A 22,248-nucleotide genomic window follows, 5' to 3' on the forward strand; every position below is an offset into this window, starting at 1 on the left:
CCCCCGTAAAATTTGTATTTTAATGAGTTATAATTAATTTTTTTTGATAAGTAAAAGTTGAAATGCCCGGAGTTAGAATATTCTTTCTTTGCAGCATTTTTTTGAAAAACGGGGTCGAGCAAAAAAGAAACTAGACAAAGAAATGCATCTTCAAAAACTTCACGTCAACACGGCAATGCCATGATCTTTTAAAATGCTGACAAGCTTTTTGTCCCTCTTTCTTCTACATTGTTTCAAAGCGGTCTTCAAAGACAAAGGGTGAATGTCACTGTAGGGATCTTTTATAGTATCTATGCATATCAGTGTTTTCTTTAATGACCTTCCCTATGCAAACATGATTGCGAGAAGTAACATTGTGATTTCAATGGCTGTTGATGTAACAATTTCCGGCACAAACTGAGACAATGTCGACGATCAGCGACATCTTGGCAGCTGTATCTCTTCAAACAGTCTTGTAGCCAGGCCTTATTCCCATGACATTTGAGAAGTTATAAACAAAAGGGAACTACGTAAAACTGCGATAATCTACAGTTCTCTCGTCATGCAAAGTATGGCCTCTTCGCCGTTTTATCTTCTGTTTGTTGTAAGTTTGAATTTTCTTTCGTCGGACACTAAGCCCATTAGTTTACTGGATAACGGTGAGTTACAGTGGTTCTATAGTGAGTTATTAATTTGCTATCGATTCGAAATGATTACCTAAGATTCCCTGACCTCTTGGATCACCTAAAGAATAGACTCATGCAATGCGCAATCGTGTAAATTGCCTACGCATATTTTTTCCTTGTGGTCTTTTCAGTGTCAAAGAGAATATTAATCGTAGCCTCGAGACAGAAAGCTTTATTTATTTTTCTATATTTTCCGCACGAGAAATATGGACTTTGAAACCGATTCCCTCGGGTACTGTAGCCCCGAGGGGCACTCCCGTATGTGCCGCTGAATTCAAGGTCTTGAGCCTTCTTGCGTGACGACCGGAAATACGTCTGTGTCCGCAGGCTATGATTCTTCAGGATTCGTACCAATTTTTTTTTTCTAAAAACATCTAATTCCATGATGTCAGTTTAAAAAATTCTTAATCTAAATTACGTAATTCTGTATGGGAAACAAAACGAATCATGGTCATCACTGTCTCCTCGACAGTGTAGCGAAATGCATGATATTTGTCTAAACAGAGTGAAACGTAGCCTCCCCGCAGACGTCCGTTGGGGTTCGTTTGGGGGAGAAATGAATGCGTGACAAAAGAACCCCAACGGACGTCTGCGGGGAGGCTAAGTGAAACTGGACCCTGCTCTAAATACGATATCCTTTCCTTTTTTTTCGAAATGGCAAAGTAGAACTTAGTCAAAAAAATGAATTTATTGACCCTGGATTAACCTTGGTTTCAAGAGGGTCAAAAACGTGATGAGCAAAAAACGTGTCTTCATGATCACGCATTCCTGGAGAGGCAGTCTTCATATCAGTGTAATCCTCTCGGCATACGCCATTGTTTAATGATGTTTAGTGTGCGCAAGAAAGAACGGGCGCACGCCCGTTCTTTCCTGCTCCCACTACTTCCAAGCGCCTGTTACGCAGGTTACAGATGTTTCTTCGCGTAACTTGTAATTCAAACCGAAACTCAATCCCTTTTAAAATCTGCTCACCCCTAACGCCCACTCCTGTCTAGACCTTGGGATAGACTTGCCACATTAAACCGTTTCACTTCTAACCGCCTGGCCAATAAAATCCCCCCAAAATTAAATTTCGTTTTGTAAAATCGTAAGAAATAAATGGTACCCTGTAAAAGTTTTACTAAATAGGTTTCATTTGAATACCAGCACCATAAGATTTCGCCCACAGACTCAAGAGAGCATTTCCGGTTTGCCCAAAGCCTCTTTTTCAAAGCAAGCCTAAGTGCAAAGCCATTGATTTTTTAAAATTTTAACATCTCATGGAATACAATTAAACTCTTTTTCACAAGAAAGGTTTTGGACTTAGCCTCGAATTGAAAGTGAAAGTTTATGGAACTCGGCTGAAATGGTCTATTGTTGTCGGGTGTCTGGTCGGTACTGTCCGAGCCAGCACGGGGGGGGGGGGGGGGGGGGAGGGGGGTACTCTCGGGAATTTTAAGTGGGGATGTGCTCCCCGTTTCTCCGAATCCTGACCTTATTTCAGACCAAAAAAAGTCATTTTCCACATCCGTTTTCAGACCAGACCTCTAAAATCCATACATATTTTCGGATCTGGCCTTTGGGCAGAAATTATGTCATCATTACTTAGATTAGGGCGCAAAGAATTTCTTCAAATGCATTTCGAATTCGCATATTTCTATTCAGTCTTTCTTATTGATTTGTGATTGAAACGATAAATACGTTCATACACTCCCGTAGTTCCCTCGAAAACCATACCCGATTCCAGACCAAAATGTATGGGAAAAGTCTATACCCGTTTTCAGACCAAAAAAGACTCAAAATCCATACCCTTTGGGGCGGCACATACCCATATGAATTAGATAAGGGTATACCCCCCACCCGGGTGAGTCAGAAAGGCACAAATAAAGTACAGTCAAAGCCCGTCTTACAGACACCTGGCCCCAGTTGTTCCAAAGGTGGATCCGGATAACGCTATCCATCGGATAAATCCCTATCCACTGGATAGCACAATTGGTTTCCCTAACACTTATCCGTGGGATAGTGATTTATCCGGTGGATAGTGCTATACAGACACCTCATTATTACGGACAGTTTGCTTTGTCCCTGGCGGGAAAGAAAGCCCATACATTTTCTCTAAATTCAATCCGCTTAATACGGACACTTTCAATGGGCCCCTCGGTGTCCGTATTAACGAGGTTTTAACTGTATCATTTCATTTTAAAATATGTTTGGCGGGTGGTTTTTTTATACTATTCAGTCCGTTTCGTATCAACAACTGGTACAGTATGTAAATGATGACCATGTCTTTGGCTTCCAGGCAAGCGGATGGCAAGCACTGATTTTAATGCTGAAATAGAGGAGATTTCTAAAAGAGGTAATTGCTTGTCTTTTTGAAGTCATTAATGGGTCTAAACTACAATAAACAAAAAGAAGAAGAAGAAGATTAAGTTAGGTGTGTGTTTGCAACGATGATCTGCCATTGTGCATCAGCAACTGCGAAAGTCCTGACGTCATAGATAATGTTTCTGCTTTTTTGATTCCACATAATACAGTATCAATCACAGACCGAGAAGTTCTGGCCATCTGAGTCACAGAATTTCAAATCGTTAGGAAGAACCATATAAAGCACTTAAGATATATAAATTTGTTTAGCTTAAATTGAATTTGTTTAACCTTAATTTGCATGATGTATCTCCAAAATACCGGTAACTAAATAAAAGTATATCTTGAATTTTGATTGGTTATATATTATTGCCTAGTATGGAAATGAAAACTTTGATGCCTTGATGAAAAAATAAATAAATAGATAGTTTTTTTTAATGTTTTTTTTCGGGAGCTGAGTGATTTATACCTAATATTAATTTACATTGCCTTTTTTTTTTTATTTCAGAGTTTCAGACCGTCCATGGCCGAATTTTGGCCGTAAACATGGCGCACTTAAGAAAGAAACGTCAGACAGCCGGGAATGAAACAGATGGCGATAACACTTTTAAAGAGATTGTAAAAGTCAACAAAGGTATACATATCACTTGGCTTAACAAATTTATTTAACTACTGTTAAAATTATTTTACAGTGCCCTTAAAAACTTTGATACTGCATTAGCATATCAATACCTAAAATTACTGGGTTTTTTCCCATTTGTTTCAGATTTGTTTGTCTGCCTTTTTATTTATACTTAGCATGCAGTTTCTTTCAATCAAAATGGCCTCGTACGTAGTTTCTTTACAGTTGCAGATTAGCTTTAGCTCATTCCTAGCCTCCCCGCAGACGTCCTTTAGGTTTCGTTTGTCACGCATTCATTTCTCCCCCACGGAGAGAAATGAATGCGTGACAAACGAACCCCAGAGGACGTCTGCGGGGAGGCTAGCTCATTCCCTTTTATCTTTTATCTTTTATCTTTTTATTTTGGTTTTGTATACGCAGTTTTCTGACAGTTTCAGATAGTCTTAGCTCAATGTGTTTTTCCTTTTTATTTTATTCTATTTTTTAGCGTAATTGCATGAAAAAGGATGGTCCTAAGGATACATAATTGTTGAACCTCTTTTCGTAAGATTTATTTTTATTTTTATCTCTTTGTAACAGAAAACATATCAGATCTTTACCAAGGAGACATAAAGCTTGACCCCGAACTTGAGGACTACATAAGAAATGGCGGAAACTCACGGAACGCCATACGGGAAAAAAAACGATTATGGACCACCCGGATTATACCGTACTACATTCCCTCATACATGAGTATGTATTTTCGTAGCACTTCTTCTAAGGAAAAACAGGGACGTAAAGTATTTAGACTGCAAAACAGTCCTTATTTTTGCGTATTCAGGTACGCGCGAGCATTCAAACAAAAGGTCTAAAGCGACGCTGAAAACGGAGAGCGAGACTGGGGGAGACGCTAAAAATACGCCTCACGGGCGAACAAAGGCCCGTGCGCTTCGCGCGCGTAGGACTCTTACTCCACGCTTTACTGATTTTAAGAAAAAAAGAAACCCGACTGTTTTGCAGTCCAAGTATTAGCCAATTCGCTACTCTACTTCTTTCTTATCACGTTGCATGTCATCTGACATCCTAGTCCTCCTACCCCTTCTGCTATTTCGTTCGTCTTATTGTTTTGCTCACGGCCCTCGGGAACCAGTGCACAAACAGCCATGAAAATCCCTTTGCTTACTTGGTTACTCCCTAGAATGCGTTTAGCTTGACCTTGTAACCTAATAAACTCCGCCTGCAAGCTGTGTAATAATTGTCGTTCCACAAGATCGTAGCTTCCTTACGCAAACCTTCTCAGGGCCTCGTCACGGTGGAGGCTAACAAAATCGTTTTGCTTTAAAAGTGGCGGCGATCAGTATGCGCGAAACTCAGACTTAATTTCTTTCTTATTTAACACACAGGCCATGTCAGGTCTAATGTGAACAAAGCGATTCAGGAATTCCACAGTAAAACATGCATCCGATTTCAATACTACAACAGGGCAGTCCATGGGGGTAACTACATTCGATTTGGAAACAGCGAAGGGTAAGTTATCGAATAGAGCAATCCAGAGGTGCGCCATGTTTTCTTTCTTTCTTTTTAAATTTTCTTTTCTTATCAGGATTAAGGCACAAAATTGCTTAAAATAATTATACAAAAAAGGTGCAAATAACTTACTTTGCGTGAGAGGATCATGGAGGATGGACTGAATTAAAGGGGAATTACACTGTTCACCTCTCAGCTGTCCCATGAGAATTCCCTTTCCCTTTCCCTACCCCGCTCCCTCCCCTCCCACCCCGCCCTTTCTTTCTCCTCCTGGTAAAACGCGCATGCGGATAAGACTACCTAACAACTTTGTTCTTTGAAGTGAATAACTGTTCAAATGAGCAGATATAAATATTTCCTTGTCTAGTCCCTCTACGGCTTTCCCCATTCCCTCTCGGTCAATTCAATTCGGGGACGTATCCGAGGCGAACGGACGGGAAACAAGGAAACATCACATCTTCGCTTGCACCACGTGACCCGAAACGCTTTGGCCGCGCGGAATAATGAGGCCTAGGGACTAAGCAAAATATTTCCTAGAATTTTCTTGAGCCCGAGAAAGGCTAAAAATTTCTGGATAACCGCAGATCACGGCTTTTTTTTTTCTGGTATATAGAAAATGCAACCGACGGCTTCCCATGTCCTCGACCTCTCGACCGGACCCATCATGGTAGCTGACAGTTTCAGGGGAGACCTGAAAAAAATCCAATAACCGTAAAACTAGAAAAGTTCCCCTAGGACATCTTATTGGATAAAATAGTTTTTAGAGCAGCTCAGAATTAACCACTCCGGCTTCTAAAGCATTGAGAGAAAACCATTTGAGAAACTTCTGAATTTTTTTTTCTTCATCTAAACCGTTTTTTATCATTTTAGGTGTTCATCAAAGGTGGGAAAGCGTTACGCTCAAAGCCAGTCTCAAGAAGTCTCCCTTGGTGATGGCTGTAATAACGTCCCAACAATCGTGCATGAAATGATGCATGCAATAGGTAATTTTTCTCTCGCGTTTTTATGCGATAGACAAAAAGATCGTGGGCTGCCCTTATCACATGTTCTAGTTAGGCGTTCGAGTTTTGCATGCGGGACCATAATGTGATCTACAGTACATGGTTTGCAGGGGTGTAGCCAGCTATTCGACTAGTTGTAGGCTTGGCTGGCTTTCATTTCCATCTATCCTGAAAATTGTACGCATGGCTAGTACGCAGTGACCTCACCAACACTTTTAGCTCTTAATATAAGTTTTTTTTTTTAAGCTCACCCCAACAACACATAATTTATTACAAACAGTAGACTGGTCAAACCAAAAATTTGTAGTCCCATGCCTTCAGGTCTATCGGCTGGCTACATATCAATGATGTTTCGTTTCAACAGTTCTTTAACGCACTCCGTTACACGCACTCCGTTGCGTTAACTTTAATTTCTTCTTAAGGTGGCTGAACACAGTTTTGGCAGTTTGTGAGTATATGTGATTTGTCAAATCATGGCAAGAGAAAGGTTGCAGCTCAAAAGCTGAAACTTGGCAGGGGAAAAATATGAAAGATTGAGATCGACATCTGTTAAAAAATGTGACGTTTTCGTTGTTTCCATGACAACATGAACGATTGAACACAACCTTAAAATTTCACTTTTGCTCAGTTTACATAAAATTCACTCATTAGATTTTACTATAAACTTGCACACAGCTTACTATAAGTAATCATTACCATTTGAAACTTATTTGACCAACTTTAACAGACGGGTTTTTAGATAATCAATCACAAAATTCGTCTGTTCAACTTCCATTTTAAAGTCCTCATTAATTAAATACGATAAAAGTCAAAATTCTGCCAAATATCACAAAATTTTAATGAGTAGAAACCGTCTTCTGTGTACCAATGCTTTTTTCGCCGCCATGTTTGTTTGTCTAATTTAAAACACGCGCCGTTACGCGAGTTATCGCTGACTGCCCGCAAAACTTTGTTCAGCCACCTTAACGCAGGTGAACCAAATTGTGTAATGTGAACGAGTCATGGCCGTCTACGAAGGTATTAGAGACTTTAAGATCCAACGACGCGACGGCAACAAGAACGTTGCTTAAAAAGTGAATTTGCGTTCTTCCAGTCTTTATAGTGATTATTCCTGCCCACTAACATTGTCAATTGTAGGCGAACCTTCATGAAGCTGAATTTCAAGGGACCATATTCAAGCTCAGAAAGAGAAATATAATTTCGTCGTTGCTTGTTTCCGTCCTCCATAAAACGTCGTAGTCGTGCAAAAAACGGGAAAGAAATGTACAAAAAAGTGTGATGCACGTGCGAAGTTGTTGTTTTGCTAATTAAACCTGTTGGTTTTTTGACGTTCTCATTGTCGTCCGCGTCGTTGGATCTTAAAGTCCCTATTACTAAAGAGAGAATGGGTATTGCGCATGGGAACTGCAAAATGAAAAAAGGGAGAATAGGCAATGAAGATACTGACAGAGGTAGGGTTTAAATTACCTTTTGTTCCCTTGCTTCCCGGGTTCATTCCCGTTCTTCGATTTCCTCGTTTTAGTAAAGTCCTGTCCAGGAGTCCTGGTCCTGTCAGTAGTCATGCCAGTAAATACAAGTAGTAATCAGTGCCGGATCCAGACCTTGAGATAAGAGGGAGGGGAGGGGAGGGCGGTCTCCAAAAAGAATTTTTTGGCCCTTCGCGCCTCAGTTTGGTCCAAAATAAGAGGGGAGCCGGGCCCCCCGGGCCACTCCCCTGGATCCGCCATTGGTAATATAGATCCAGTTGTATATAGCATCTTTCATATCAACTTCAGGTTTCCTCCACGAGCAAGCAAGAGGCGATCGAGATAAATATGTCAAGATCTATTGGGAGAACATTCTACCTAGTAAGATATTGCATACAGTAGTGAATCATACTTACGTTGTGTTAACCGGTCATCAGCAACAGACGGCAAACTATTGTTGCAAACTGAAAGCTAAAAAGTTTATTTATTTTCAAATTTTTGAAAATATTGGTTTGTTTAAACCAGTAATTTGAAATCTACGTGATGTCTTTAGAGGTGTTCAGATATCTATTCTGACTTCACTAACACGAGACACGGAACAAATCTCGCACCAAAACCATAAATAATCCTAAACTATCCCTCGAATCCCGCACGCCCCTTAACCGTGCCGTCAGGATTCTATTTCTTTCTGTCGAATTCTTTCCCATGTTTCTCAAACGTCAGAAATTACATTTCTTTGGCATCTTTCACCATTCCTGAGGTCACAGTTACTTTCCAATTATTATAAAATGCATCATAAAAGTGCTTTTAAATTTGAGCATGATGGAGTAATATCATGAATTGCTCCTTCACAGTTAAATGTGCGCAAATATGTCTTTACAAGAAATACGTTAAGCCAAGTCTGTTACCTACCTACCCACTTCATCTACCTTGCCTACCCAATTTTGTTTTATTTTAGAGTATACAGACCAGTTTGACAAATATTCGTGGAGGACTATTGATAATTTGGGCGTTTCCTACGATTATCAGTCCGTCATGCATTATGATAGATTGGCATTCACCAAAAACGGCAAACCCACCATTGTAGCCATTGGAAACGAGAACATGGAATTTGGAGCTCCAAATCACCTTCTAAGTACCAGAGATGCAGTCGAAATCAATGCTTTATACAATTGCAGAAGTGAGTAGTTATGTTCTAAAGGACCATATTTCGTCCAACTGGTACACAAGGGAGTGCATAGGCGAGGGAGAGTTCTACTTGAGGGGCCAGGCTTACAGTATATTTTATACTAATCATGAATTGTAAATGTTCATCATTATCATTATCGTTCTATCGTTATCGTTATCGTTGTCATTATCATTATTTTTATCGTTATCATTATATCGTTATCATTATCGTTATCGTTATCATTGTCATTATTATTATCGTTATCGTTATCGTTATATCGTTATAGTTATCGTCATCGTTATCATTACGGTTATCATTATTATCGTTATCGTTATCGTTATATCGTTGTCATTATCGTCATCATTATCATTATCATCATCATTATCATTATCATTATCATTATTATTATTGTTATCGTTATCGTTATATCGTTATCATTATCATTATCATTATTATTATTGTTATCGTTATCGTTATATCGTTATCATTATCATTATCGTTATCATTATTATCGTCATCGTCATCGTTATCATTATTATTATCGTTATCGTTATCGTTATATCGTTGTCATTATCGTCATCGTTATCGTTATCATTATCATTGGTATTGTCATTATCATTATCATTATCATTATTGTCGTCATCATTATCATTATTATTATCGTTATCGTTATCGTTATATCGTTGTCATTATCGTCATCGTTAGCGTTATCATCATCGGTATTGTCATTATCATTATGATTATGATTATCATTATTATTTGTTATGTTAGAACTTACCAATGGTTGGTCGTCTTGGTCTGGATGGACTCCCTGTGACGAGAAGTGCTATCGCACACGTGAGAGATTCTGCATTAATTCGGGAAACCAACAAGCTTGTGGTGGAAACGTTAATGCTTACGGCGTAGAAAAACAGAGGGTCAAGTGTCCATCTTCCATATGCCCTGGTAAATAACATTTTCTAACAAACAAATAACTTCTGAAATAATTGGTATGATTTCGTCTTATCTTTGAAGCTGTCAGAGAAGCATAGAGTTTATACAGCCAACGATCATCCTTACTGTGTTCTTCTGAGAAAACAAACAAACTAATAAACAAACAACTGTCAAAAAGTTTAGGGTCCTTGATATTTTCGAAAACGCTTAAGCCTTCGGTCCACACGTTAACGGTATTTCGGGTACCAAAAATGCAGGTTCATGGAAATGGTCCCAAGACTTTAATGGTCCCGCCGGTTTATCCTTTTCGTATGGACGGAAGAACAGCGCATGCCCTGTATGGTAAGCTTTCGTTTTTCCATTGTTTTAGCGTTTCCATTTGGACGGGCGAAAATGATTTTTCGAAAACGGAAAAAAATGTCCGTTTTCTAAAATATCCGGATACGTGTGAACGAGACCAAATATAATTTGAGGAAAATGCTTATGCAGGTGGCAAGGAGGTAAACAAAATGTATTATGGGCAATATGAAAATGGTGAATAAAATGACAAAGGGCCAAGTCAAACGTAAATAACTCATCGAGCAAACGCTAACTTGACTTTATTTTACCTTATATAGCTCCTATCGACGGTAATTGGGGTCGTTGGTCGAATTGGAGGCCTTGCAGTAAAACTTGCAACGATGGCGTCAAAACTCGATTTCGAAGATGCGACAACCCACGACCGGGACATAATGGAAAACAGTGTCCAGGCTCTTCAACCGAGGAGGGAATGTGTATCTTGAAGCGTTGCAATCTTGGTGAGAGTCAAATACACATTAAGGGCGTGTTTGAGGTGAGCCAGTACGGTTAACCGGGCTGGCCCTCTTCATTACATTTACTTAGATCGCACGGCTAATGCCTTGTTTCCTAAGAAATTATCATTGTGTTTATTTTAAGAAGGCGGGCTGGCCCAGCTTGTCAAGATCCCGGTTGTTCGAGCCAGGATCTCGACAAGCCGGCTAGCCTGCTTCCTCATATAATTGAGACGAAAACTTAAAGAGGAGACAAGGCATGAGCTGAGCCAGCCCAGTATCATACGTGTAGGCAAGCCCGGCTCACCTCAAAAAATAGGCCCTAAATTATATTTTGCCTTTGTTTCAAACCATTAACATATGTGTTTTGGTATGGGTACATGTAGGCCGAACGTCGTTTTCCTTGCCCGTTCACTACCAGCGAGCTCAAGAAACCACGGCGAAGACTACGGAGATGAGAAAGTAAAAAATGCAACAGGCTTAATAAGTAAAACAAAAACTCTGAACTTGCAGCAGGGCTTTTTGACAGATTTCTTTACCGTCATCACACGACTAACGTTGTCAAACGTCATCGGAGTGGCAACTCGGCGATCCTCTCTTTCATCTCTAAGATCGTCGTTTGATTAAACGGGATCGTCGCGACTTCGATTTCGTCGAAAATATCCATATTAAGTGTCACATTTAGTGCCATACTCAAAAGCAACAGAATTAAAATTTCAACTAAGAAAACACTTCAATTGCCAGTTTAAAAAGCCTGTATTCGCACGGGTTATTCTCGAAACATCTTTTCATGTGATGAGAGTGATTTTTTTGGATGTTACGATTGCTTTTAAAACATTGTCCGATGTGGCCAAGAGGGTCTTGGATTCTGGATTCCACGCCAAGAATTCAGGATCGGATTCCAGGTACTGGATTCAGGATTCTTTGTCAGTGGAACTTGGATTCCAATCGTTAGTGGGATTCCGGATTCCTTGAGCTGTATTCCGGATTCCAATGAAAAAATTCCTCGGATTCCGGAATCCGAATTCCCTTACATGGTGAGAAAAACAAGTAGATAAATAAACAAGTAAATAAATAATGAGCTAAGTAAATCTACCCATACCAGAAAATTTTACAGCGTGCCATTTATTTACCCGAGTGTTCCTCCATCGTCTCGTTTTTACAGATAATGATGATGCTGACTTTGAGAATGGCCGCCTTGGGATGTGGAGCAATTCTAAAAGTGACAACTTAGATTGGAGGTTTCATAAGTCCTACACGCAAACTATTAATACTGGACCTAGTGCTGATCATACTACTGGACTAGGTTTGTATTTTTGCATTGCCTCTATTAGTCGCGCATAAGCAAGAAAACATGTACAAAAGAAACAAAATACGGCCTCAGGCCTCGACGGATGATTTCCTCTTTGATCCGCTTAAATCTTCAGATCATACTCAGCCTCATTCAATAATTGGTTAATAATCTTGCCCAGAGAGAACACATTTTAGTAAAATCCAACTAGTGGTCTATTAACAATGCTGCGTTCTGATTAGTTGAGCTACTACTAGGCTATATGTTATAGCCCACTAGTAGCGAAAAGCGCCGGCTTTTTGGCGGCAAAAAGGATTAAAGTCTAGCTTAAAGTAGCTAAAGTTGTTTTGTCTCGATATTTTTCACCAACTAGTTGGATTTTACTAAAACAATTATTCCTCTCGCCCTCGCCGGATGGGCTATTGACTCAGAGCCCATTTGGGCTCGAGGAATAATTGTTAATAAGTCAATGTATAATACAATCAACTTGACATCTTCATTGAGGTTTCCTCTGAAGAGGGTCTGAATGGAGGTACCTCGATAACATTACACGCTTCACTTTTTGGCTTTGTAACATCAAACAGTTCAATTTTGAGCATTTTAACACTAACAGTAAAAAATTCTTTGAAACAGTAAATTTTTCCCGGAAAGAAGCAAAAACGGTTCGAAAAAGGCCAATATTATTTTGTTTAGTATATCAAGGAGTTTTCGGCCATTTTACGACAATTCCGGATTATTTCAGAAGATTTCCGAAGGCTACCGACGATTCCCGAAGACTGTGGAAGATTTCCGAGGACTATCCAAGAGGTCCGACCATTTCCGAAGATGCCCGAAGAACCCTCCAAACACTTAACAGTATTTTCTTTGAAAACAGCAAACGTTCAAAATTGGCCAATTTAACAGCAAACACTAAAAATTATGGGCCAATAATACTGAACATTAAACCCCATTGCGACCTTCTTTAAAGCGCTTTTCTGTCAACCGGATTTACGTGTATTGAAAGCCGTTTCCTGTAAGAAATAAACAAATAAATAAATTGGTGGTTTCAAAAGTAACCGGATTCGTGTGGAGGGGGTCTAAGTGGCTGAAAAGTGGCGCGAAAAGGAAGAGCTTGGGGTAGTGGTACTGGTACTGGTACTGGCGTGTGACTACTACTACTACTACTACTAACAAATACTCAGTACAGAGACAGGCATTTATTAATCAAATCAATCGAATAATACCTGACTTTGACAAGAAATCATCTCCAGAAAGCATAAAACTAATAGTGAATTCGAAGGAACATCATGTAAATAAGTTAGTTATGAAGTTTGTTTCCTCCTGTATGAAAATACGTGATTCACTGTTAGTAATGTAACTGAATTTTTCTAGATTATTATTAGTGCTGTTTGTTTTACATTTTGATTGTCATATGCATGCTTTTTGCAATACTGTAAAATGATGCGGTCATGCAAATAAAGCAATTTATTACTATTATTACTACTACTACCACTACCACTACCTACCACTACCACTACTACTACCACTACCAATGCCACTACCACTGCTACTACCACTACCACTACCACTACCACTACCACTACCACTACCACTACCACTACCACTACCACTACCACTTCCACTACTACTACTACTATTTTTTCAACTTTGTTTTCCCTAAATATTTGAATTAGTTTGGTTTACAATATTATTGGATCTAATTAAACGAGACCTTATGATTGAGATATATAAACAGGAGAACTAGATAGCTAGAGTGATTCTACTTAAGCCGTGAACTAGGTGGTAGAATACCACGCACTATAATGCATTAATTCTATTGTCTTATTTTGTTTGTAGTTGAAGTTATTTTGCTTTACTTGTTGTTATTAACTGTGTCACGGGTCAAGTAAAATCGCTGATTTGCAAATCTACTCACCCTCTCCTCTCCTTATCCTAAATATAGCCTGGGTAAATAATTGCCGTTAACGTTAGTTTAGGGGAGGGGTCGGTGGGAAGTTTCCCAGTTTTTAAAATTATACCGATCCAAACAGGATATTACCTTTACGTGGAGTCTTCAGGAACAAGACCTGGCGACAGAGCTGAGTTAGTGAGTGCGTGGCGGTCGGGGCTGCCTGGCGGACAGTGCTTGAAGTTTTACTACACGATGTATGGCAAAAACATGGGAAGTCTGGCCGTCAAATTGACGTTATCTAACGGAAAGAACTGGTACATTTTTTACAAGCAAGGAGATCAAGGCAAAGATTGGAAAAAGGGAACAGGGAACATAGATCCTCCGACGGGTGTAAGTTACAAGGTAAGTTGATAAGGGAATAGGGGACATAGATCCTCCGACGGATTTAAGTTACAGGGTAAGTCATCGGAAATTTTAATCTCCGTAGTTGCGGATAATCGATCGAGATCTGATTAAGCTAAAATGAAGAGACAATTGACCATAACGTGCTTAATTTAGTTATTCTCTAGGAATAGACGGATTTAACGCTTTGAGATTTGAATACCCCTTTGGTTATGAAAAAAGCCAGCAGTTTTAGAGGGACTTATCATTGGGACAAAACCCTATATGGGTGAGGGGCTGTCATCCCTTCCTTTCCAAATCATAGTTTAGCTTAGTTTCTAGAACACCGAGTCTAATTTTTTTTTACATATTTTTCGCAGCTTTCAATAATAGGGAAAATGGGGAGAGAGACCGGATATGCAGACATTGCCATCGATGATGCGTACATCGACCCTGGATTATGCAGTAAGTTGTAAAACAAATGTCTACTGATGTCTACGTTTAACTAAGCCCCAGGTATATCCTATATGCGTAGGGAGGGGCGTGGGGGGTCCTTCTGTACCTCTTGCCTCCCTTAAGTGGTACATTACTATGGTTGATATAGTAGTAGTACGTTGCTATGGTGATAAGCTATTTTTTTCACTCCGTGGTAACCCAGAAGGGGGAAGAGAAAGTTCCAACAATTCACACGTGCCTAAGCTTGGTGGGGAATTTGAAAGTGTAAGTGTATGTCCGGGGGATAAAGTAGATGTCTATAGAGAGGAGAAGTCGTCACGTCACGTTGCCATGGTAGAAAAAAAATGTTCTTTTGCCAATCTAAACCTATTGCTTTTTTGCTGTTCGCCGTCGCCGTTGCAAAAAACTTCCTATTGTTGTGATCCACAAATTTTGCTACCATGGTAACGTGACATCACACCTCTCCTCTCTATTGAGAGCAGTGGAAAAGTTAAAACATCTTAGGCTTTATCTAGGGGAGGAGCCCGAGGGGCCCGGGCACCCCCTTATTTTTAGACCAAACTGAGGCCCGTACGGCCGAAAAAAATGTTTTTAGGAGACGGCCCCCCCCCTCTTATCTCACGATCTGGATGATCGCCCCCTCCCCCTCCTCCCCCCCTTATCTGAAGGTCTGGATCCGCTACTGTTGTTCACACTATCCTGATAGCTTTTGCGCAAGCACGAAAGTAGACTACGAGTAATTTCCATTTTTCCTCAGGGATAGTAGAGCGCGCGAAACGCGAGCGCGCGTGAATATCACCCCACGCGAGAAAAGGGATTTTCATGCGCGCTCGCGTTTCGCTCGCCCTACTATCCCTGAGGAAAAATGGGGGACTACTCGTAGTCTAGCACGAAAGCCATACGCCATACGATATAGCTTATGTTCACACATAAGAACGGTGATTTCGGAGTGATTTATGTAACGTAGCAAAGCTGCGCCGTGCCGATCTCTAAAGTGGAGAGTCACATATCAAATGGTGTTCATACGATACCAGATAGCTTATCGAGTAGGCACGAGAAGCTGTCCAGTACAGTCTGAACATAGCTTAAAGCTATAACTACCAAAGCTAACCAAAAATATCTGCATATATCGATTAATTATATGAAGTCATCGTAGGGGCCTGTTACATGGAGGCGAGGGACCCGAGGTAGGTGAGGTAACCCGCTTAGGTAGGGTAACCCGCCTGTCCATATAATCTCTCATTTTAATTTGATCACGTTTACATGATAGGTGGGGTGACCATATGGGAGATTATATGGACAGGCGGTTACCTCACCTACCTGGGGTACCCCAGCTCGATGTAAACAGGCCTTTAGACAAAAATATTGATACAAATGAATCTTGTATTGTCCCCGAGTGAGTGGTTTTGTCTATTTTCTGTTCTTTTGCAGGTTGCCAAGATGGCTACCATACCTGCCACATCTGGGCCGCAAAAGGAGACTGCACGAAGAACAGGGCTTGGATGATTAAAAACTGCCAAAGAAGCTGTCGTGTTTGCAGAGGTGTGTAAAATTGTTTAGACACTAGTAGCAGAGGAGTGGCAACAGTTTGTTAAATTTTATGAAATATGGTATCACCTTTGCCTTGTTCCTAGTCTCATTAATCCGCGGGCGGTCTTTGCGTTTCGGGTCACGTTGTCCGATGGGTCTCGCATCAAGTAAAGGAATCCAGCATAGTTTGGATTCTGGATTCCACGGCGATAGATTCCGCATTCTTTGTCAATGGAACTTGTATTCCCGATTCAAATCGTTAGCTGCATTCCGGAATCCTTGAGCTGTATTCTGGATTCCAGAGCCCAGGATTTCGAATTCCACGAGCAAAGATTTTCCGAGCTCTATCAGTACCATTGATATCTGGTCTACTTTTCTTAGAGCTAATAGACTAGAGATTCTGGATCGAATAGTTACATGAATTCATGTCAATGAGTCTTATAGTGATGTTACACGGGACGATTTGCAATGACGATTTTTAACGCTACACAGCGTTGCAACATTGTTGTGACATTGTTTCGAATGGTTACAACATTGTTCCAGCATTGCAACGCTGTGTTGCGCTAAAAATCGTCGTTGCGAATCGTTCCGTGTTACATCACCTTTAAGCAACAACGACAGCGACGACTACGAAAACGACACTTAAAAAGTGAATTCGCGCTGCCTCAAACTTTATCGCGCTTATTTCATCTGATCTGGTTTAATTCGTCAAATGTTGGTAAACTTCTTTGGAGTTGAATTCTAAAGGATTATATCAAAGTTCAGGAAAAGAAAGAGAAAATTGTTGTTTTGTGTTCCCGCCCTCGACAAAACGTGAAATTATGTATTTTCACTTTGCAGTCGCGCAACGACGGCAAAGAAATGTGCGAAAAAGCGTGATGCATGTGCAAAGTTTTTTTTTTGCTAATCAAAACCTATTGGTTCATTGCCGTTCTCGTTGCCGTCGCCGTCGTCGTTGCTTGAGCTCCATAGTATACAGGGGATGCAGAATGCTGATATTACCCATGGGGATTACGGGATGTGGGATGTGGGATGCGGGATTACGGGATTGAAGGAAAATTTGGGTGGGAATGACGGTATTGAGGAACTCTAAGGAGAACCCTCGTACGAGGTTTAATATAAAGAAGAAATCTTGAAAAAACATTTTTCCTCATAGGAACAACAACAGCCAAAACAACCCCACGGCCCCCAGTGATCCCGAGACCTACAATCCTTGGTCAGGCGTGTAGAGATAGTAGTGGACATGAGAGTAACTGCCCATACTGGGCCAAGACAGGCCAATGCGACAAGAACCCTGCCTGGATGTTGGTTAACTGCAAGAAGAGTTGTAGCTCTAAAATTAAAGATTCTAATCCAAGTTGTCCTACTTGGGCCAAACTGGGAGAATGCACTAAAAATCCCAGCTGGATGTTGCCAAACTGCAAGTTGAGCTGCATGCGCATTAAGTGCTGAGACAGAATGAGGTGAGATTATAATATAATTATTTATTATTATGCTAACTGTACATTAAGGGCGCCAGAAAAAAAAATTAATGTGAAGTCAATAAAACTGAACACAAATAAGTTTTTAACGCTAATGATCTCTATCCTCATTATCCTTCTCGAACCTCTTCCTCAACACCATCTTCTTAATCATTATGGTCAATATGAGCGTCATCGTGCTTAGGGTAGCTGTGGTGCCCCTCTTTTTTTAGTACAAAACTGTTGTGGTTGAAGAAGGATCGAAAATAGTTAATTGCGCTGCTCTTTAACGTTTCATTCTGTGGGGTTAAAAGTGGTATGAAGCTAACTTGTCCTGAAAGAAAAAAAATGGTCTTTTAATTCCGGGCGACTGAAGATCCCGCAATACTAATCTCCATACTGCTATTACACATGCTATTACACATGCGCAGCACGTATGTAGCCAGAATTCATTTTGACTTCCATTAAGAATTAATGCAATGCACAGAACGTAACCAGATTGCGCGTGTATGGACCAGGCCCGTAACCAGGATTTTATGTGGGGGGGGGGGCTTATGAGGCCAAAGCGGACCCAACTACGGAAATGTATTTTTTATCGTCTGATCCGTTTATTTAGGAAAGTAGCAATACATGAAAAATTGACGGTAGGAACTGAATATTACATTTTTCGAATACAACGGTTTGAATTTAGTTATAAAAAGGAGTAATTTTACGATGTAAAATGATACATCAAAATACTGCGGAACTAATCCGTCAGAACAGTTCCGAGCTCCAGCCTCCGTGGGTGTAGCGACTAAATCTCAGAGCATAATAATGGGATCAAGACTGGTGGGCATTGCGAAAATGAGTATGATTTACCGTTTATATCTCGCTTTAAAACTGTAGTTAACTGAGATAGATCTGAAGTCGTGGTTTCAGCTGGGCTGTCATCGCAGACTGCACTGTCATTGTCAGCGTCTGGTGGCTCTTGACGGGGTACTTTACTGACCCATTGCACAGGAAAAAATAACGTATTCCCATTTTTGGATATTTTAGGGTATTTAAAGAATACCCTTAAAAATCCCAAATTTGGCAAAGTGAGACAAGTCCCAACCAGGGAATTCCCAACTAAGTTCCCAGATCGGGACTTGTCTCACTCTTCCAAATTTGGGATTTTTGTGGGTATTCTTTAAATACCCTAAAATATCCAAAAATGGGAATCCGTTATTTTTTCCTGTGGAATTGTATCGAGAGACTGGCAAGATTTAGCTTCAGCCTTCCTCTTTCTATTTTCCTGTTCTCTCCTACCCATAACGTATTACACAAAAAACTAATTTTGCATCTTCAGGCGTTCATGCGCTCGTACAATAGAGAATACTACCCGACGCGTTGGCGGACGTGTCTGACAAAAATCGTGAGATCACTCCCTTGTCATTGTCTCGCTCGTCGTAAACTTCCGTGCAAAGCCTGCGCCCCGGGGCCTGCGCACGATAATTTCATTATGTATTTACATAAGCTCGGACATCTGTGCGCTCATTGAAATGCTCTGAATGGCTCGGGCTACTAGATTGTAGCTGGTTTTACTTTCCCAGTGAATACACCACTGCTTTTTCCATTCTTTGATTTTGTTTAAATATCACTGTTAAGTTTGAAACTTCAGTTTAACCGACTGCTCGCCTTAACTTGGATATTGAGTATCAAAATGCTGACCTTTGGGGCCTGTGGGGGGGGGGGGGGGGGGGGTGCGAAAGCACCCCGTGCACCCCCCTGGTTACGGGCCTGATTGGACCGTCTATTAGGCATTTGCCGATTGTGCTAGTAAAAGTGGCATATTATGCTAGTGGCAGTGCTCGTTTTTTGCCCAAATTATGCTCAAATTATGCTCGCTTTTCAAAATTATGCTACTTTTTTAAAAAATTATTCTGTGCACAAACTTCACAACTCACAAGACAAGTTTGAAAATGTATTTTATTAACCCTGGCATCTTTCCCTTTGGCATGTTTTCTTGAACTACAATGTGATGCTAAAATGCTCTTTTTGGATGATACCATTTCTCTGCAGGCATTGCAAAAGATCGTTGTGCCTCTGACACTCAGGTGCTGATCAGGGAACTGATTAATACGATCTTGCAAAGGGACATTTTTCACATTAGTGACATTACTCGTCCCCCTCCTCTTGTATTTTCCAGTGGTGGATTCGAGGCGTCTATCCCGGGCAAGTTGTGCAGGCTTTGGTCTATCCTCTCTGTTCTCGCAACCTTGTAAACTATCTGGATGTAAGTTCACTGCACTTGACTGGTTTGGCGTGGCGGCCGCCATTTTGAAACGAGCACTGGGAGAAAGACTAAGGAGTCTGGGACCGAGACACAGACTTCCGGTTCCGTTTCATCGAACTCCCGCGGTATCTCAACACAAGTAAAAAAAAGTCGAAAAATAGGAGTGGAAGCAACTGTTAATAGTAATCTATCGTTTTTAGTAGCTGAGATCTTCGTTTTCTTGAATTATTCTAAAATTGTGCTATTAAGACAAGAAAATATACGGATTATGCTAGCAGTGCTACTTTTGGAAAAAGGGCAAAAATTATGCTCAATTCCTCAGATTATGCCAAAAATTATGCTAGCACAATCGGCAAGAGCCTACCGTCTATTACTTGTAATCTGATCACCTGAAACTAATAAAGCCTGTCTGTTCCAGGATAGTGGGGACAGCGTAAAGAAAAGTATGTAGGGAAAAACCCCGGGGGGAGGGGGGGCGAGAGCAGTGCCCCTATCATCTTCCTTTCTTCTGCTCTTTCCCTCCTCTCTCCATTAAGCGTCACTCGATCTCCTCTATCCTACTGACCCCCAGAACAGGCTCAACTAATACGCTAAGTACAGCTTTGAAGCAAGAGCATCTGAATCGATCTTTCCCGCAAAACCTGGCCTTTGTTTATTACAAGTACGTTGTGAAGTATGTTAATTTCACAGTAAGAAAATATTCTTATTTTTTGTAGGTAGATTGATTTATGATCTTCAGGACAGAAGAATTTGTCAGACATAAAGCTGGGATGCCTGTGTGGATACTGTTCTCATTAAACGTTATTACGTCGCAAATACCATAATTGAAATGAAACACGGTTACAATAAATCAGTTAATTTGCATCATTGTTTTGAAATGGTCACCACTGCAACTGCGAAGTGCCCGGTTTACAGCTTTCTAAGGCATTATAGAAATATTTACTTCCGTCTCAGTGGGTTCTAGTCCTCGCTCCTACCCATTTACCTCTGCACGGAAGACATAGCCTCCCACGCAGACGTAGTTCTTAGGGGTTCTTCACGCGTTCCTGTCCCACTAGCAAAACGTCTGGGTGGGAGGCTACGGAAGACAGGGAGACACTTCGATTTGGAATCACCAATTAAAGGGCTTTTGCAAGGAGTGCGGGTAGGATATAGCCTGAGAAAACAGACATCAATTCGCAACGTTACCACTACGCAGAAATTCTATACTGATGACGCGTCGCTACCCAGATCTGGTTAGCGCTTGTGGAATTTGCTTCAACCAATCAGAAGCACTACCCAGATCTGGGTAGTGAAGCGTCATCAGTAAGGAATTTCTGCGCTCGTTTCTCAGACGTCTTTCGCGGAGAAACGGAGAAAATTCTGTAAATTATAAGTTTTATACCGCGAACGGTACACTAGTACAAGAAAACCTGACAGATTCTCGCAAAACGATGGCAGGAACAGGTAAGTATAGGACAACTAGGAGAAACCGGAAGTGAATGACCACAAAGCAAGGAGTTCAAGTGTCAAAGATGGAAGCTCATAGACAGGTAAAACCTAACATACTGCGACTAGGCTGCAAGTTCAGCTCTCTCTTCTCCCCTCTCGCCGCCCGGGGACGTTTTACAGGAGAGACGTGTGCTCCGCAACGACAGAAATTCCATACTGATGACGTAAATCAAGGTTAACATTATTAATCTGGTAGCCATGGGGCTTTAGACGTAAATTTGCTTTATGGTCAAGTTTTGACTTCTTCTAAACAGCTGTATTTAAGAAGAATATACTCTAACGATAATCCCTGTTGTAAAGATTTATCGCGTATACATTTGACTTTTGTGACTTTTTGTCTTTCTCATTTCATTCGTAGACTACATCTAAAACAATATAATTATTACTTCGACCAATCAGAACTCATGACCAAATTCCAGAGACTTTACGTCATCAGTATGGAATTTATGCCTTAGAGGCGCAAACGTCTCTCCTGTGAAATGCCCCTAGATGTACTTTTTAAAACAAAATATGTTCAAAGGTTTTTCATGTTGTGCGTTTTACCGGCTCAAGGCAAACTTGTTTTGCAGGAAGTGACGTAACTCCCGTGTATGGCGTGACTCCCGCGTAATGTTATCCAATCAGAAGTTAGTATTCATGTAACTTGCAACAAACCAGATTTGCTGCAAGACAGGTTTGAACGTGGTTGGGAAAATTCGCAGCAAAAGAATTTGTACGTTTTAGTAACCCGTTTTACCTTAGATTTACCTTTTTTCGTTGTTCTCCTTATACGTGTTCCATACTTTATTATCCAACGAATATTTCAGATAGTAGGTAGCTGTATAGAAACCGCCTGTTCCCTGTTTCTGTACATGTACTGTACATAAAGACTTCACTGAACCCATATGAACTTGAAGATAGTTCGATGGATCAGTGTTTGTAGCTGGACACCATGTTTGATGTCCTCTCGTTGAATTCACTCGTCCATAATGTAGTTCAAAATTACTACTACGAACCGTA

The 22,248-nt window shown here is 40.7% G+C and overlaps 1 protein-coding gene across 1 annotated transcript; it reads left to right on the forward strand.

The window, feature by feature from the left end:
- Window positions 1-536: 536 nt before the first annotated feature.
- Window positions 537-20,622, forward strand: LOC140946327 (uncharacterized). The gene is made up of 16 exons (XM_073395426.1): window positions 537-638; window positions 2,944-3,000; window positions 3,517-3,642; window positions 4,210-4,362; window positions 5,013-5,136; window positions 6,007-6,119; window positions 7,913-7,984; window positions 8,562-8,783; window positions 9,543-9,716; window positions 10,322-10,501; window positions 11,661-11,801; window positions 13,817-14,079; window positions 14,439-14,523; window positions 15,946-16,056; window positions 17,201-17,507; window positions 20,475-20,622. The coding sequence occupies exons 1-15, from the start codon at window positions 542-544 to the stop codon at window positions 17,494-17,496; spliced, it is 2,214 nt and encodes a 737-aa protein (XP_073251527.1). The 5' UTR covers window positions 537-541; the 3' UTR covers window positions 17,497-17,507; window positions 20,475-20,622.
- Window positions 20,623-22,248: the final 1,626 nt, after the last annotated feature.

The sequence above is a fragment of the Porites lutea genome, chromosome 8 (assembly GCF_958299795.1).
Source record: "Porites lutea chromosome 8, jaPorLute2.1, whole genome shotgun sequence".
Lineage (NCBI taxonomy): Eukaryota > Metazoa > Cnidaria > Anthozoa > Scleractinia > Poritidae > Porites > Porites lutea.